The sequence below is a fragment of the Parasteatoda tepidariorum genome, chromosome 8, assembly GCF_982258835.1.
Source record: "Parasteatoda tepidariorum strain Cologne lab strain chromosome 8, Ptep-v5.0, whole genome shotgun sequence".
Classification (NCBI taxonomy): domain Eukaryota; kingdom Metazoa; phylum Arthropoda; class Arachnida; order Araneae; family Theridiidae; genus Parasteatoda; species Parasteatoda tepidariorum.
This window is the reverse complement of record NC_141762.1, coordinates 49,744,541-49,760,703: the sequence shown is the minus strand read 5'-3', so window position 1 is coordinate 49,760,703 and position 16,163 is coordinate 49,744,541. Positions and strand designations below refer to the sequence as shown.

The window sequence follows — 16,163 nt, the reverse complement described above, 5'->3', positions numbered from 1 at the left end:
AAATAATTTTTTTTTAATTTTAACTTTTTAATATACCAACATTTCTACTCTAACTACTACCCTTAAGTCTAACCTCGTATAACTGGAATTTTTCATTAACAAACACTTTCAAAATAACTAAGAAAAGTAATCCTATTTTAAAACTTTCACTAACTAAAAAGAAAACAAAAAAAAAAATCACTTATATATTAAAATTTAAAGAATAAAAGGCAAACAATTTGTAGTTAATTGAGTTTTATACACACTATTTATAATACAATCAAATTAATATCTTATAAATTACATTATCTCATTTAAAATTGTTTTACAAACTGAATAAAGGACGAGAATTATGCTACTAAAGCAGGGGTGCCTCACATCAGACAAGTACAAACAAGAAGAGTAAAGGTTAAATTTTATGAATTTTAATTGCCATTAAGCTTCTAAGATAGGTTTAATACACATTCGCCTAAGTGCAATCATTATTAATGATTTTTTTTATATATTTTATAAATATTTTGAAGTTAATTTTTTTCAAATAAATTTCTTTTCATTTTTTCAAAGGTACATTATTTTTCTGAAATAATCTTTTTAAATTTCCTTCCTCATACATTGAGCTCAAAAATTTAAGTTTTGTTAATTTAAAAGAAGAGTTTAATAACTGGATTGGCGTGCAAGAATTCTTTAAAAAGTAAACTTGAAAAATAAAAAAAGGTCTTTGAAACATGCATTTAAAACATCTGCCTAAGATTTTTGTGCAATTTTAATCCATAAGAAGGTAAATATTTGTTCACACTTAGGACTGGTTTAACCATGTAACTATTTCTATTCAATTAATTTGGTGATGCCAACATGCTTCACTTTGTAGGCAAGTTTTTCTAGTAGTACCAAAATTTATATTTAAACAATAAATAATTTGAGCATAGATATGCCTTTATTTTATTTTTTTTGCAGTGAAGCTTTTAATGAGTTAACAAAATTGAACAATATTCTGTACATTTTAATTCTCGACGAATTTTTAAAATCTCTTGCAAAAACTAGCAGTCTTGATATTTTAATTTTTTTGCCCTCAAAAAAAAATTTTTTTTTTTACAATTTTCTGGTATGAAAGTTTTTGTTAGTGTACTTTTTAAAATATTTTACACACTTATAATTTTTTGGCCAACAACTAGATCAAATTGGAATAAATTTTAGTATCAGTTGATTGCTATTTCAAAGTATTAGATAGGTGTTTTGGTCAATAAATCACAATTTTTTTGATGTAGAAAATAAGTGTCAAATTTTTGTATACTTATTTGTAACATAAGATATGTGTATCCTTTGCTATGTATGTACTAATTTTATTTTCTGCTTCTAAATATTCATGAATGAGCTTGTCAAATCTGTTAAATAAACTGTTTCTGTCACTTTTGCTACACATCATTTTAAAATATTACCACAGAGGCAGTAATTTGACAACATGAAGACACATTCTTTTTCATAGAACTACCACCCCAGGGATATCCCAACAAAATTTCTCAATCAGAGTCTATCAGGTGCAGGTAGTTTCCATTTAGTCACTTATGTTTTCAAATCTTTCTCAATGTCATCAAAACCTTCTGAGTGGAGCTTAGATACCATTGGCTTGTTGAAGGTTAATACCTTTGTGGGGTTGTAATCCTCGTATCTAAATGAGTGACGGAGATTCATTATTCAGTTTGAGTAAAATGTGATTATGATGCCTGGTTATTTGTAGTACTGATTATAAATTGCAGGATTGTCAAGAAATTGTCAGACATTTTCCGGGACAACACATAACATTCAGTTATTGTTTATTTCTGGTTTTACCATAAAGAAATAGTAAAGATTCAAAGAAAATTTTTAAACTGATTTGAAACTCATTTATTGCTAATTATTTAATTTTACTATTAAAATAGCTGCCAACATGGATAGGAAAAATCTAGTAGATTTTACATACAGGGTGCGTTCTGAAAGTAATGCGCATGATTTTATTGTGATGCGACTATCGATTGCAGCGCACTCAGACTGGTCTAAAAATGTGGTGGGGGATTTGTCCTTCCAAATGCGCCTGGTCTCAGGTCGCTCTGAGCAGTAGAACGTGTCTTTGCGCAAAGTCTTTCTTTCGATCGGTTTGGAAAGAATGTGACGGAAACTCATCACATGCTTCAATACGCCTTAAAGGAGAAATGCATTTCGAGATCTCAGTGTGGAAGGTGGCACAAGGTCTTCAAGGAGGGTCGGGAGAAGGCCACCGACGAGCCTCGTTCTGCACGCCCAACAAAAGCCCGAATCGATGAAAACGTCCAGCGTGTGCGTGAAGTTTTGAAGTCAGACCCTTGGGTTAAGCATTCAGGCAATCGCTAACACCCTGAACTGTTCAAAATGTGTGGTACATGGGATTGTGACGAAGGAATTGCGAATGCGAAAGGTTTGTGCGAAGCTTGTGCCAAAGGTGTTGACAGAGGAGCAAAAACTACCTGACTCAAAGTAAGATCTCCTTGGTGCCCCAGCCTCCCTATAGCCCTGACTTGGCACCGTGTAACTTTTTTTGTTCTCCCGACTGAAAAGAGAGCTAAAGGGAAAGCACTGGGAGTTGGTGGAGAACATCCAAGCTCAAGTTACAAGGTTCCTGAGAGGCATTCCTGTCGAGGAGTTCCAGGGTGCCTTCCAGGCGGGGCAGAATCGTTTCTGCAAGTGTATTGATGCACAAGGGAACTATTTTGAAGAATTTTAACCATTTGTACCCATAGGATCAATAAATCTATTTTTCCCAGAAAATGCGCATTACTTTCAGAACGCACCCTGTAATGTAAATTTACTGATAACTGCTGCATAATATACGAAATGTTTTACAAACATGGAATTTTAGATATTTTTATTATCATCAAAATACAAAACTTTTATTACATTAATATTTTCCTGCAATTTTTTCCATTTATGATAGACATTAAATGAATGTGAAATGTTTTTAATTATGTTAACTCACAATTTTGAATGATAATTGACGCTTATTATTGATGGTTATAAGATTTTTTAATTAATTCAAAAAGGGAGTTTTAAATAAAAATTAATTAAAAATTTTAGAACAAAAAAAATCTCTACAATGATTACTATATATGAGGCTTGCTTTATTATGTATTAGTAATACTTGTAGAATTGGCAGCTATGTATGTATTACTTATTAATTAAAACTTCCTGTGCTTTCAACCAAGTGTGAAATGAGAAAAATTCAATTACTCTGCATCACATAAAGCAACCCTTTAACCAATATTGTAGTTTCATCCCAAACGTTAATGTTCAAATTAGCAACAGTATTTTTTTTTTTTTTTTTTTTGAAGTTACTATGAAAGTTCTCACACTGCAAATTTAGAAAGAACTTAAGTAATATGATTGAGCAAGAACTTCAAGTAAATATTTAAATAATTAAGTATTAGGTTTAGAAATTTTCTTCCACTATGGAAGAAACCAACTTCCCTGAAGACACAAATGGAACTACCCCAAAAGAAACAAGTTTCCTCCAACGCCAGTGGAAAAAATGGAGAAAAAATTTTAGAACAAAAGGAATAACAATTAAATAAACAGTTTATATATTTCAATTCATATATACAGTTGGTATATTTAGTATATTATAGTTAAAATAAGGCTGAGAGCAACCTTGCAAAAATTTCGGAAAGCCCTCCCTCATTAGACATGGATATCAACAAATTAGACATGGATGCCACGTGCCATTGACCACAGCCCGCCAGGAGGTCTACCTTTCTGCATGTAAAATGTCTTGTGCCTACGTGTGGCTCGACAGACTCCTCGGACGGGGTCATTAAAGGGAGTGATTTTTAGGGAACATAGAAAATTAAAATGCTATTGGTTCTATAAAGCGCTGTGATTTCGTAAAAATGAATTTTTTTAATTTTGTAATTAGAGTGTTTTGATTTTAAACTCCGCATTATTGATTATTTAAAAATAAATTTAATAGTCCTGAAATGATCAGTTTTCTTATGGATTAAAAATTGTTCGCTATCTTATTTAAGCATTAATAGAAGAGCTAATAAACGGATACTAATACTCGTAATAGCTTAAAAATAATAAGTTATGTTTACCCATGAGTTTATCTCTTATTTAACGGTATTTTTTTCCTTTTTATACTGTTCTATTTTCTTTAAAAGGATAGTAATCTTTGAATTATCATACGTTTTTTACTATTATTATGTTTTGTATAAAAATAAAAGGAATGTAAAATATACTCGGGACAGTCCGTTGTGAGCCACAAAATTTATTGACCAATGGTATCATACCATTGGTATGTAACCTCTGCACACGGGCCGCCTTTATTTCCCCCAGAAAATTTAATAATTACGCTCTGTTAACTTATATATATATATATATCGATAGATAGCGAACAATTTTCAATCAATAAGAAAACTGATCATTTTAGAACTATTAAATTTATTTTTAAATTAATAAGTAACTCGCAATTTAAAACCAAAACATTCTTATTACAAAATTAAGAAAATAAATACGTAAATTTTTGCGAAAACACAACGCTTAAAAGCATCAATCGGCGCATATTAAATTTATTTTTAAATAAATAAGTAACTCGCAATTTAAAACCATAACATTCTTATTACAAAATTAAGAAAGTAAATACGTAAATTTTTGCAAAAACACAACGCTTAAAAGCATCAATAGGCGCATATTAAACTTACGCATATTAAATTTATTTTATCATTTCAGGTAAATTTTGCTACTTTTTTTTAAACAGTAAATGATTTTACAAAAAAAATTACGATGTTCTCTCAACTTATTAATTAAAATAATGAATAGTAAATAACTATTTAAAATTCTAAAGCAATATTAATAATTAAATTAACATTATTGCTAAATCGTTTCATTAATGAAAAACATATTGCGATTCAAAGAGAGCACTAACCTCCTTTATTTTAGAGAAATCTGGCAGTTTTGCTATGTACAGTTAATTTTTTCTGTCATTTCAGCTTTTTTATGTTACTTTTTTCTTCAATAGGAAATGATTATACAAGAAAAAAAATAATGTCACTCAACCTATCGATTCAAAATAATAAATATTAAGTAACTGTTTCAAATTCGAAAGCAGTATTAATAGTTAAATTCACATTATTTTTAAATCGCTTTATCAACGAAAAATACATTACGTTTCTGAGATTGCAGTAAGCATTGCGCACAAACTTCCTTTATTTTAGAGAAATATGGCAGTTACAGTATGTATATTAAACTTATTTTATCATTTCAGCTATTTTTTGATACTTTTTTCTTCAATAGGACATAATTATCAAAAGAAAAAAAAACTATATTCACTTAAAGTATTCAATTAAAATAATTAATATTAAATAACTTTAATTTCTTCAGTAATATTAATAATTAAAGTAACATTATACAAAAAAAAATAATAAAATAAATTAAAAAATTTATAAAACTATATATGTACTATCTTTTATGATATGATACAGTAATGTTCGCGATATAGTATGCGTAATGTAAAAGAAAAGCAACGACACTGAAACAGGAAACATTTCTTAAAATCTCTACTTGACCTGACAGTGTAAAAACTCTACTACCTGATCTCTACTAAAAATCTCTACTACCTGATAAGTGTAAAAACATCAGAGGCTATTTATTAAAATAATTTAAAGGAAAAATTCTGTGAAGAAATTTAAAGGACTTTTATTTTGCTGACCACACAGATGATAATGAGCTCAAAGGTATAATGAAATCATGATTTACAATGAGGGAAAAAAATATTTACATAAACAGCTAAAATTTGAAAACTTCATCTTCTTGCAAAACGTTGAACATAATCCCTTACTTTTGCTTTAAATCCTTCCTGAAAATGAAATGAACTTGCTTACAAACTCATATTCATAAAAGTAACACAAAAATCTCCACTGAAGTATCAATTAATTAAATTTCTGCAATATACAACAAGTAAAATGAATGTAAAAAGCAATAAAACATCAGACAACTGAAAAAAAAAAAAAAAAAAACAGTGCAAGAACTTCCTTTTTCTTTTAAATTTTAATATAGTTTCTGCAATGGACAGTATTGCTGCCTTAAATATAGCAAGAACCAGACACAAATATAAATTTAATCTCCTTCATAGTTAATGATGTTCAGAAAAGCCACATAAATCAACTTTTTAAAATTTCACTTAGCTTTCTCCAGCAATTTCTAAATCTGGAGTTACCTTGTATTCGCCCAAGGCCTCTTAAAGGAATCTAGATTAAGACATGAGTAAAAAAAACCTTTATGAAAAGCACAACTAAAAACAGTTGCTAAATAATTGATGCTTTTGTTAGGGATTTCAACAAAAATTATTTCCAACGCCATTCGCCATGGCAACTAAACTGTCTTAAATATTTTATTTCATCATTGCTGTTGAAGAAATGTTAATATTAAATTAATCTCCTTCAATAAAAATATTAAGGAACAAAAAAGTAACCGAAATTTTTTTTATGGCCAGACTCTGTTACAGTAAATTACTGAACAAGTTAAACATTTCTCAGAGTATCAGATTATGATGGATTACAACCTATTTAACATTATACTATATTAGAAACACTGAGCTAAAGGTAAACTGCAGTATTGACCCAGCGGTCCTTCTAAGAAAATCTAGTTTTCTTGCACCATCACTGAGAAGAGCAAGAATACAAGCATTTTGCATAACATGACTCATTAATTAGAAAAAGGATATAAGTTTTATTTTTTTCTGATTAAAGTAATGGCTATAACAGCTTTTATAGAAGCTTAAAAATGTATTGTAAAATTAAGAAAAATCATATAACATAAAGATCTTTATTAACACTAATTCTAACACTAAACAGTAAAAGGTGTGATTTCTAAACACTAAAAGGTTCATCTAATTTAAATCAACACAGATAAATTAACAATTAAAAATTATAGTTTAATAAACGGAGATAAAATAAAAAATGCAGATAAATAACCATTCTTCCAACTAATATTTTGGTTAAATATAAATGAATACCTATAATTATATTTCCAAATAAATATCACATGCATAAAATTTTACACATATATAAATTATATTATTTCAACAATAGTAAAAATTCACCTTTTAATATAAATGCATAATTGTAATAACAAAAGTTAATATGACAATATCACTGAGAAAATTAACTTGTTCATTAAAAAGCAGAATTATTTAGAAATCTAATAGCATTTAGAAGTACGATTTTGTAATGCTTTTTGGAGAATCGGACTACTTGCTAGTGATTTTAGATGTATTTGGATCATAAAAAGCTTTTTCAGATATATGAAAACCATTTCACAACATAACTTCAAATCATCCAAAGTAAGAAAAGTTAAAAATGATTCAGGGTTTAATTCTTTTTTAAGATTATTGCATTTTGAGAACGTAACACATCTATGTATGATTGGAAAGACGCGTTTTAAAATCATCTTTAATTCATATGTCACAATATAATATAAAATAATACTTTGGCATTCTGATCGTTTAAAATCTATATAAATAGATATCTATTTAATAAAAGTTTCATATCCCTTCAGTTGGTGCAGTTATAGACAGCGCATGATTTTGGCGTAGTAGTAATCCTTATTACAAGTTCTTTTTTCTTCATATTAAAACAATATTTCTTAACCCAATTAAAATGCTTAGTAGAAATGCCATGCTTAGAATTTGACTGCGCCTTCTACTTTTTAGAACAGGATTTTTCTTCCCTTTTCAACTGATCACTTTTGAAACGTTTTTCTCTTGGGGGGGGGGGGGTTGTATCAAGTCTTTAGTAGATATGCATAATATAAACGAACACGCCAATGCCGTCCGCCAAAAATTCTTAACCATCCCCAAAAATCTTTTAATATTACTCATTACTATAACAATTCAGTTTTAATACTCTTTATTTTGGTAACTATTAAGCATAGTAAAATGAGAAGTGCAAGAAAGCAAGATTATTTAAATGGAAAAGAATTTGAAAGTGACTCATAAAAATAAAAACTTATTAAATATTTCATTGAAATGTTTTTGCATTTCTATTACAAAGAAAGTTAAGCATAAAAGAAAACAAAATAAATCAATAACTTGTTTTATATCGTCATAAAACTGCTAATCTTAAAAAAAGATACAGTGATATGTATATAGTGCATATATATCAATATATATATATTTTAAATAAAACACTATAAAAAGAAATTTTCAAACAAATTTCATCAAAATTAGATAGCAATGAAAAGGATAAAACTAGTTACAAAGATCAATTAATTGTTAGCAGAAAGTTTGAGATTTTATGCTTACAGAAAGTTTTTCATTTTACCTAAGTCAGTGTTTAGTAAGAAATGTTTTCTGAATAACAGTAAAAATTAATTTTCATGTAATGACTTTAAAACAATAAGATAGGTGATCATACAATATGATAATTAGATCCAAAATAATTAAAGGCTTTAATTTTATTTTTAAGAGTTAGGAAATAGTACAAATGTTAAAGAGTCTTTAAGAAATAGAGCTGGACAAGTTCACAATTAAATCAATTTCACATTATTTCTCACTTTTTATGTAATGGTTTACTTAAAGTTTGAGACATTGACAGTTTATCCTTAAAAATTGGTAACAGAAACATACTTTATCTTTTAAATAGTGATCTGCAGCTTGATTATTTAGAGGATCATCAAAATTAAGTAGATCCTAAAAAACATAATAGCAGAATGAGAAAAATTTATTTAACAACAAATTAAAAATATTTTTTAAATATACAAAAAATATTAAAAGTAGGTTTACCGTAAATAAAGAATTTAGGCCCCAAACAACATCTTTTAATCTTCTGGTGGGAGCCCATCCTAAATCATAATTAAAAACTTTTTTTTTTAATATCTTACATCATAACTTAATATTATAACAGCATTAAAATAAGAGCATAGATATATTAAACTATGATCAAAAAGTATTTGAAATGGTAGTATAAATTTATGTATCAAAATCTTTTTCGTTTCCTTCAAAATAATCTTTGCTGACTTCAATGTCTAACCAATATAGTATGTGCTAAGCAATCTGAAAACATTTAATAATCCTTTAAAATAGCTTTTGTGGATGCTTTTCAGAATTCATATTGGACAGGAAAAAAATCAACAATGAGTACAAAAAGGAAATTTTAACCATTAGAACAAGAAAAAAATCAAATGGTGCTACTTTATGTATAGAATAGGGTACTTGTGGAACCATATTAGAAGAATGCTTTGCCAAAATTTGACAAATATTTGAAGTTGCGCTCGTATGACCTAAAAACCATGAGTTTTTTCACATTTCAGATCCTTTTCGATGAATTACTTCACACAAATTATAGATTAAATATAGGAAATTTCTTTGGTGGCCGGCAGCCAGTCAAAGCAAATGTTTTAGCGGCCCATTTTTTTGAAAATGTGCCAATTGCTGTTAAAACTAAAAATTAACATTTTAAATAAATGTCAATACTATTTGATGAAAATAACATCAATTGTATTATAAAGTATTAATTATGAAAAAAGGTAATTATATAGTTTTTTTTAATTTTAAAAGTATTAATTGGTAAATTTAAGTAAAAATTTATGTGCATTTGTTTTAATAATAAAACTACTATTCAAAATGGGTTTACAATGTGGTTTTATATTGATTTCAATTTTTATTTTAAATTATTATAATTTGCAAAAATAAAAATGTTTTAATCAAGTAACTGCCACATCCAATCAATTCAAATGCTTAATTAAGTGTTATTATCAATAGTATATGCAATATTTAGTACAGTTATTAGAATAAATTTCAATTAAATAAAATAATTTAAATAAAATAAACATGTTGATTTTAGTATGTTGTAATAGTTTTAATTATTTAAGCCAGTTGATATTTATAATAGATTATGATTTTCTAGATGACAGTACTGGTCAAAATTAAGAGATTTAATGTTTACATGATTAAAGAGCATAATAGATTATGTAAAATTTTATATGCAATTTTTTTTTATAATTTCATTAGTTATAATAGAAAACAATGACATGATTTTTAAAACCACCAATTCTTAAACACTTGTCATCACTAGTCAAAATACACAGAATTACATCTAACTATACATACGGAAATTGAGAAGTTTTTCACCGAAAATGCTTTCCTAAATAACTTTAAAATGTGGCATGTTATTAAATTATCCCAATTCCATTAAAAATCTATAAAAAAAAATTAACAAATAACAGTTTTATTGTTCCGAAGCAGCGAAAAACAATTACTTCATAGTCTTGGCAGTGGTATAGAAAAATCCAATCTTAAAACTTTTTTCAGGTGGCATAATTTAAGTTACAAAATAAAAATTACTACAATGAACTAATACTTCAGAAAAAATATGTTTCCAAAAAAACTTTTTACTGAGTTCTTTTTCAGAAAAATGGATATTTTCTGAATATAGATATGCACAGATTATATTTAATCAGTCAAGATTTAAATTAAATGTTTCAATTTTAATATTTTTATTTTTACAAAAAGTAAAAAAATAGCACTCATATCCAAAAATAGGATAAATATTTAAAACTAGCCTTTTCCTCACTGCTAAAAAAGTTAAAAGTTAGCTTTTGTTTTCTTTAAATTCTTTTCAGTAATAAAACTTTTTTTTCTAAAATTTAAAATTGCTAATTGGTAATATATGGATAATTTAAATGTAATCAGACTAATTGTAAGAGAGTTTTAAAATAATGAAAGATGTAAAATTAACTTACCTAGGCCATCAATTGAGCTTTGCCTCAAAAGACTTAAACATATTGCACCTTCTTCATTAATATTTGGATGCCAAAGGCGAGTGAGACATTTGACTTTGGGAGGCTAAAATGAATTTACATTAAATAAGCACATATAGTTTTAAAAATTTGAATTATTCTTAAAATAAAATTCTTTACAGTGAAAGACCAAAGAAATGTATTCTCCGTTTATAACAAATATGTCATACAACTGTATTAAACTTACAATTAGGAGTTTCAAATCAGTTTTTTACTAGATTTAGTAGATATTTAGAAACAAATAAATGCAGACATGCCAAGCTTACCAAAATAAAAAGCAAGATGTTTTTTTCTATACCTAGGAACTAACTAGGTACATGTATTATGCTTTGAAAGCATTAACACGGTAAATTTGTCGTGTGGTCGGTGCTTATTGAAAATAGATTCAGGAACATGAAGAAAAATAGAATTTTATTTAAGTAAGGGCCACAGACCCAAAAATGAGAACTTTACATATTGGTGGACAGATAGAGAAGAGCCAGTTTGAGCTTGGAAAGGAGGTTTTTATATCTTTCTGGACAATATATTTAAATATTAATAGATCTTAGTAAGGTGGGACTGATCAACTTCACAAGCTACTCAAGAGACATCACATTTCAGAGATAATTAGATCAATAATATGACTTTCTTCGTGGGAAAGGTTTGAAATAATTGTGCAATAGAAATAAGCTCGATTTATGGATTAGATATACACAATTCTTTTAACATTACAGAATATAATATTTTACAGTTTCATCATATTTTAAATTTAGATTGTAGTCTTGTAGCTAGAGTGCTACTTTAGAAATACAAAATCAGAGAAACAAAGTTATTTTATTTCATGCAAGGGGAGACCAGGCCCAGACTACTTACATGTTTGCATTATACCTTGCTTATGGCTTTTATATCTTTCTAGATAATATATTTTAATATTAATAGGTTTTAATAATATAAGACTAAGCCCATATCACATTTTTTTGAGATAATTCTATCAATATTATTTTCTTTGTGGGAAAGGTTTTAATTGATATGTTTGAGGTTTTGTGTTTGATTTTAGCCTTTATGGAGTAGGTTTAATACATATACATACCTGCCAATATTGGAAACATAAAATAATGGAGATTTTACTAGCGACATTTTTTAGGCTACAAGTAAAGTTTTGATACATCGTACATAATCATGTAAGTCAAAAATAGAAATTCAAAAGTGGAACTAATATAAAAATTTACGTTTAGCGAAGTAAAAAATATGTATATAAATCTAAAGAAGACTTTTTAGAACCATTATTTATAATTACTTAAACTAAGAGCATACAACATACAGCAGTACTGGCAATAGCAAAATTGTTGAAGAATAAGAAGTATTTTAGCCATCAGCAGATATTTTGTCAAAAAAAAATTTTTTTAATTTCTTCAAATACGGAAAAATTTGAGAATATACAGGTAAACAGGAGATACTAGTAAAATACAGAAGTCTTCATTAAAAAACAGGAGACTTGGCAGGTATGTATATTAATATTTAAACCACTTATTCCATATATGGAGTACGGAAGAAGTGGTAAATATTGATAAATTCTTAAAATATTGAGTCAGATACAGGACAAAAAATAAGTTAGGCATAGCTGCCAACTTTCTTGCATTTTGCATTAAAATTTTATCTGTATATTTTAAGTGGCAGTAAAAATTATGCTTCTATTTATTTCTACAATTCATAAATTTAATTTAAATTGACGTTGACCACCATGAGTAATTAATAATTCAAACACGTATACAAGTATGATAATCACTTGAGTTGGTGCTTTACCTAGTATAAAATGAAAATATATTTCCGCATATAAATTTTAATTTTACAACCACTCAGAAAAATCATCCTCGAAAAGACTAATAGTATGCTCGTACGGTTATGTCACCTGCTATTGGAACAGTCCTAGACATTATGACTAGAAATTTTCCAAGCTTTAGAAACTTTCTTAAAATGTAAAACAAAGCCAGTAGAATTTTTGTATGAAATCATGAAAAACTATAAAAGTCAAAATTTAAATAAATAAATTTAGTTTATCGAAATTTTATACTCAGATTTGCATTAGACCTAGCCTAAGCAGAAATTTTCTCCGATTTAAAAACCTTTCTAAAATACATAACAAAAGAGAAATTTTCTTTCAACTAGGAAAATCTGCAAAATTCTATACAGATATTACCAAAGAAGTTACACATGGTTCATTCAAAATTTAATGTCAGATTTGGCTTTTTGTAAGTCAAATCTGAATTTAAATTAAGTCAATACTTACAACCATGTTATAATCATCTGGGACTTCAATTACAAATTTAAATTTTCCACCACACCAGTAGCCTTCATCAGGAGTAATAGTTATTTCTAATCTGTGCAATTCATTTGGGTTAGGAAAATATGTTCTACAGGTACTTGGCAAGTTGGACTCCAATTCTTGTACTTCTACATAGAATATTAAAAATTATATAAGCACTGGAAAAAATTTAAAAATTACTCAAGTCAGTCTGTCATAGCAAATTATTTTTATGTAAAGAATTTTGATAGGAAGGAAAATAAAATTACATACATTAAAAAAGTTTGATTTATGACAAATTTGCAGACTAAATTATATAAATATATTTATTAGATGTTCAAATTGCTACAAAATAACACTTTATTTCACTTAAAAATAAATGACTTTGTTTACAACCATTATAGCATTTTTACATTGATATCCCCAACATTTTCTATATTCAAAATATTTTAACACTTCAAGAATTAAGAAATTCTAACCAATACTTTTACAATGAATAACATGGAAAGGAAGAAGAATCTTTGCAGGAAAGCAACCATATTATTTTGCTATTTTTAAGTGAAAAAATAGAACTAATACTCAGAATGTTTAGTTTTTTTAATGAAAGATATAATTCAAGCTTAAAAGACCTAAAACAAATATATTGTTTTAATTAACATTTCACAAAAGTTGTTCCTGAAAACACATTTAAATAAATCTAATTGGTTCTCACCTTTTATTAGTAACTTGTCTCTAATGGAAACTCTTGTACTCGCTTTCATTGTTCCATTAAAGTTTTTACCAGGTTCGTTTTTTATTTTCTTCGAAAGGGAGATCATTTTCAGCCTTTATCATACTACAAAAAAACAAATTAAAAAATAAGAACTAAATAACAATAATATGCAATGATAGAATATTGTTTCTAACTGAAAATTAAAAGAAAAATCTAGTAATTAAAATCATACCTAGACTTACGCGTTAATTCGAGGACACTCGGTCGAAGTTTATATATATATATATATATATATACGCCTTTCAGTCATACATTAATTTAAAAAACTAAGGATTAACAACTTAATAGACTTAATTCCCACTAACTTAACTTAATAATACACTTAATGGCGTTTCTATTAACACAAACATAGATAATAACCCTACTTTTCTTTTTTGTTAAGGTACACTTTAAAGTTATAAATAAAGATATTTTATAATTAAACAAGTAAATATTTTACCTTTTTTATTTCAATAATTTTCATTTTTATTTACGACTAGACTTCTTATTTTTAAATATTTAAACATGAATTATAATTTATACCAAGGAAGCTGTTAAACACTACACAGGGCAACAAATTAATTTTATTAAGTGTTTATAAAAAGCTCCTTCTTTATTTATACTTGTATTAGTAGGGCTACAGATGAAATATTTGACAATTAGCCAAACTTTGAAATGCTTTTTTTTTATTATTATATAAATAAAATAAAAATATATCTTATATTTTAAGTATTTTAATAGCATTCAGACAAATCTTAAAAAAAAAAAATCTAAATAAAAAAAATTTATTTACTGATTAAATAAGCCCAAGTACATAGGATATAAAGAAAATTACAGGTTAATTATTGGAGAATTTTTTTTTTTATGTAACCAGGTTTTATTGATTAATCAGGGGTCTGTTTAGAAAAAATTTGGGTCTGTTTATCGGACCCTTCACAAAATGATTTTTTTTTTTTTAATCGGACCCTTAACAAATTTGCTTATCTTCATTATTGTTTTATTAATCAAATAAACCCTTCCTGGGAGGAAAAACAAGAAAGATTGATGTAAACGAATTAAGTTTTGTCTTTGACAGATGCTTCATCCATTATTCGTCTGAAATGAATATTTTGCGTTCAGCAGTCTAGCCTAAATACCAAATATTTGTATGTTGCATCTCTAATTTAGAAGCAGCAATTGAATTTTAGAAAATTTAATTTTTTTTATTATAATTTTACAGTGCTGAGCATAATCTTGTATCTATTTACAATTTAAAATCACCTTGAAAAAGTTTTATGCAATAACCGGACCCCATTTGCACAAATTCATAAAAGCAGGAAATTCATGAAAGAATGTGACTTAACGTTTATTTTATATTCTCAAATTACAAGTAATTTTTTCACAATTTTACAAAAACAGGACCTTTTACAAAATGTCTGGACAAACCCCTGCCCTGGGAAAATCAATAATTAAAAAATCATTTTCAACTCCAATTAATTATTTACCTATATTTAGTGTAGTTTTTGGGAGGGTTCGGGGGGATAAAACTCCCTCCGAAATTAAACATGAATTGATTATTGAACTATGATAAGTATTATACATCAGAAGGAGGTAATATCAATCACTCCCTTGAACATACATTAAAACTAAGCCACTGTCTACATTTTCAGAGATGGCAATAATAACCAAAAGTTAGTTATTTCAACTTATAAAAAAACACTTATCACTTATTTCAATTGAGAGCTCATTTAAAATAAGAGAAAAAGTACTAGTTAAAAGGTAAGAATATTTATATTAAAGGTGATAGCAAAATTCTAAAATGTCAAGTGTTGCTTAATAAGTAGCTAAAACAAATGAAAAGAGAATCTAATAAAATAGAATCTGTAATGAAGTACTCTAAATATTCAGTAACTTGAATTCAAAGCATTCTTTTCTTGTCTTAAATATAAAATAAGAGAGGCTGCTCGAGTCAGAGTTCGATATCTTCTGGTCCATATATATTGACATAGGATTACTCGTTCGAGAAATATTTATATGAGAAATTTCCTAATTCTCTTGCACTTCAAAACTTCTAAATATTTTTTTATTCAAAAAAGTTAGCCTCTATTCTGAAACAAAGCAACAATGTATTAGATTACGTTCAACTACGCTTTGACGCAATAGTTTTAAGAAATTATCAACGGAAACTGAAGTACTACTTTCTTGTGAAACTAAGCAAAGCAAAAATTAACAGAAAATTACCACTGTAAATCTAAATTACTCACTTCGTTGGATATAAATTTATACTACTAAAAGTCTCCCCAAGACTTTCACCCTCTCTTTCAATCAACAAATTCGATGTCGTTGCCACTGCTGAAATAAAGTTAAAAACACTTT

General features: G+C 27.2%; 1 protein-coding gene across 4 annotated transcripts; it reads right to left on the bottom strand.

Moving 5' to 3' along the window:
• Positions 1–5,660: 5,660 nt before the first annotated feature.
• LOC107438885 (NEDD8-conjugating enzyme UBE2F) lies at positions 5,661–16,158 on the bottom strand. 4 transcript variants are annotated; one of them, XM_016051291.3, is made up of 7 exons: positions 16,052–16,158; positions 13,770–13,892; positions 13,043–13,206; positions 10,720–10,822; positions 8,762–8,820; positions 8,606–8,668; positions 5,661–5,836 (listed from the first exon to the last, which is right to left on the bottom strand). In XM_016051291.3, exons 2-7 carry the CDS (start codon positions 13,873–13,875, stop codon positions 5,783–5,785), a joined length of 549 nt encoding a protein of 182 aa, XP_015906777.1. In that variant the 5' UTR covers positions 13,876–13,892; positions 16,052–16,158; the 3' UTR covers positions 5,661–5,782. The 4 variants fall into 4 exon arrangements, with proteins under 4 accessions (XP_015906777.1, XP_015906778.1, XP_015906780.1 ...); XM_016051292.4 differs by having other exon boundaries at positions 15,683–16,117; XM_016051294.4 differs by having other exon boundaries at positions 16,029–16,117.
• Positions 16,159–16,163: the final 5 nt, after the last annotated feature.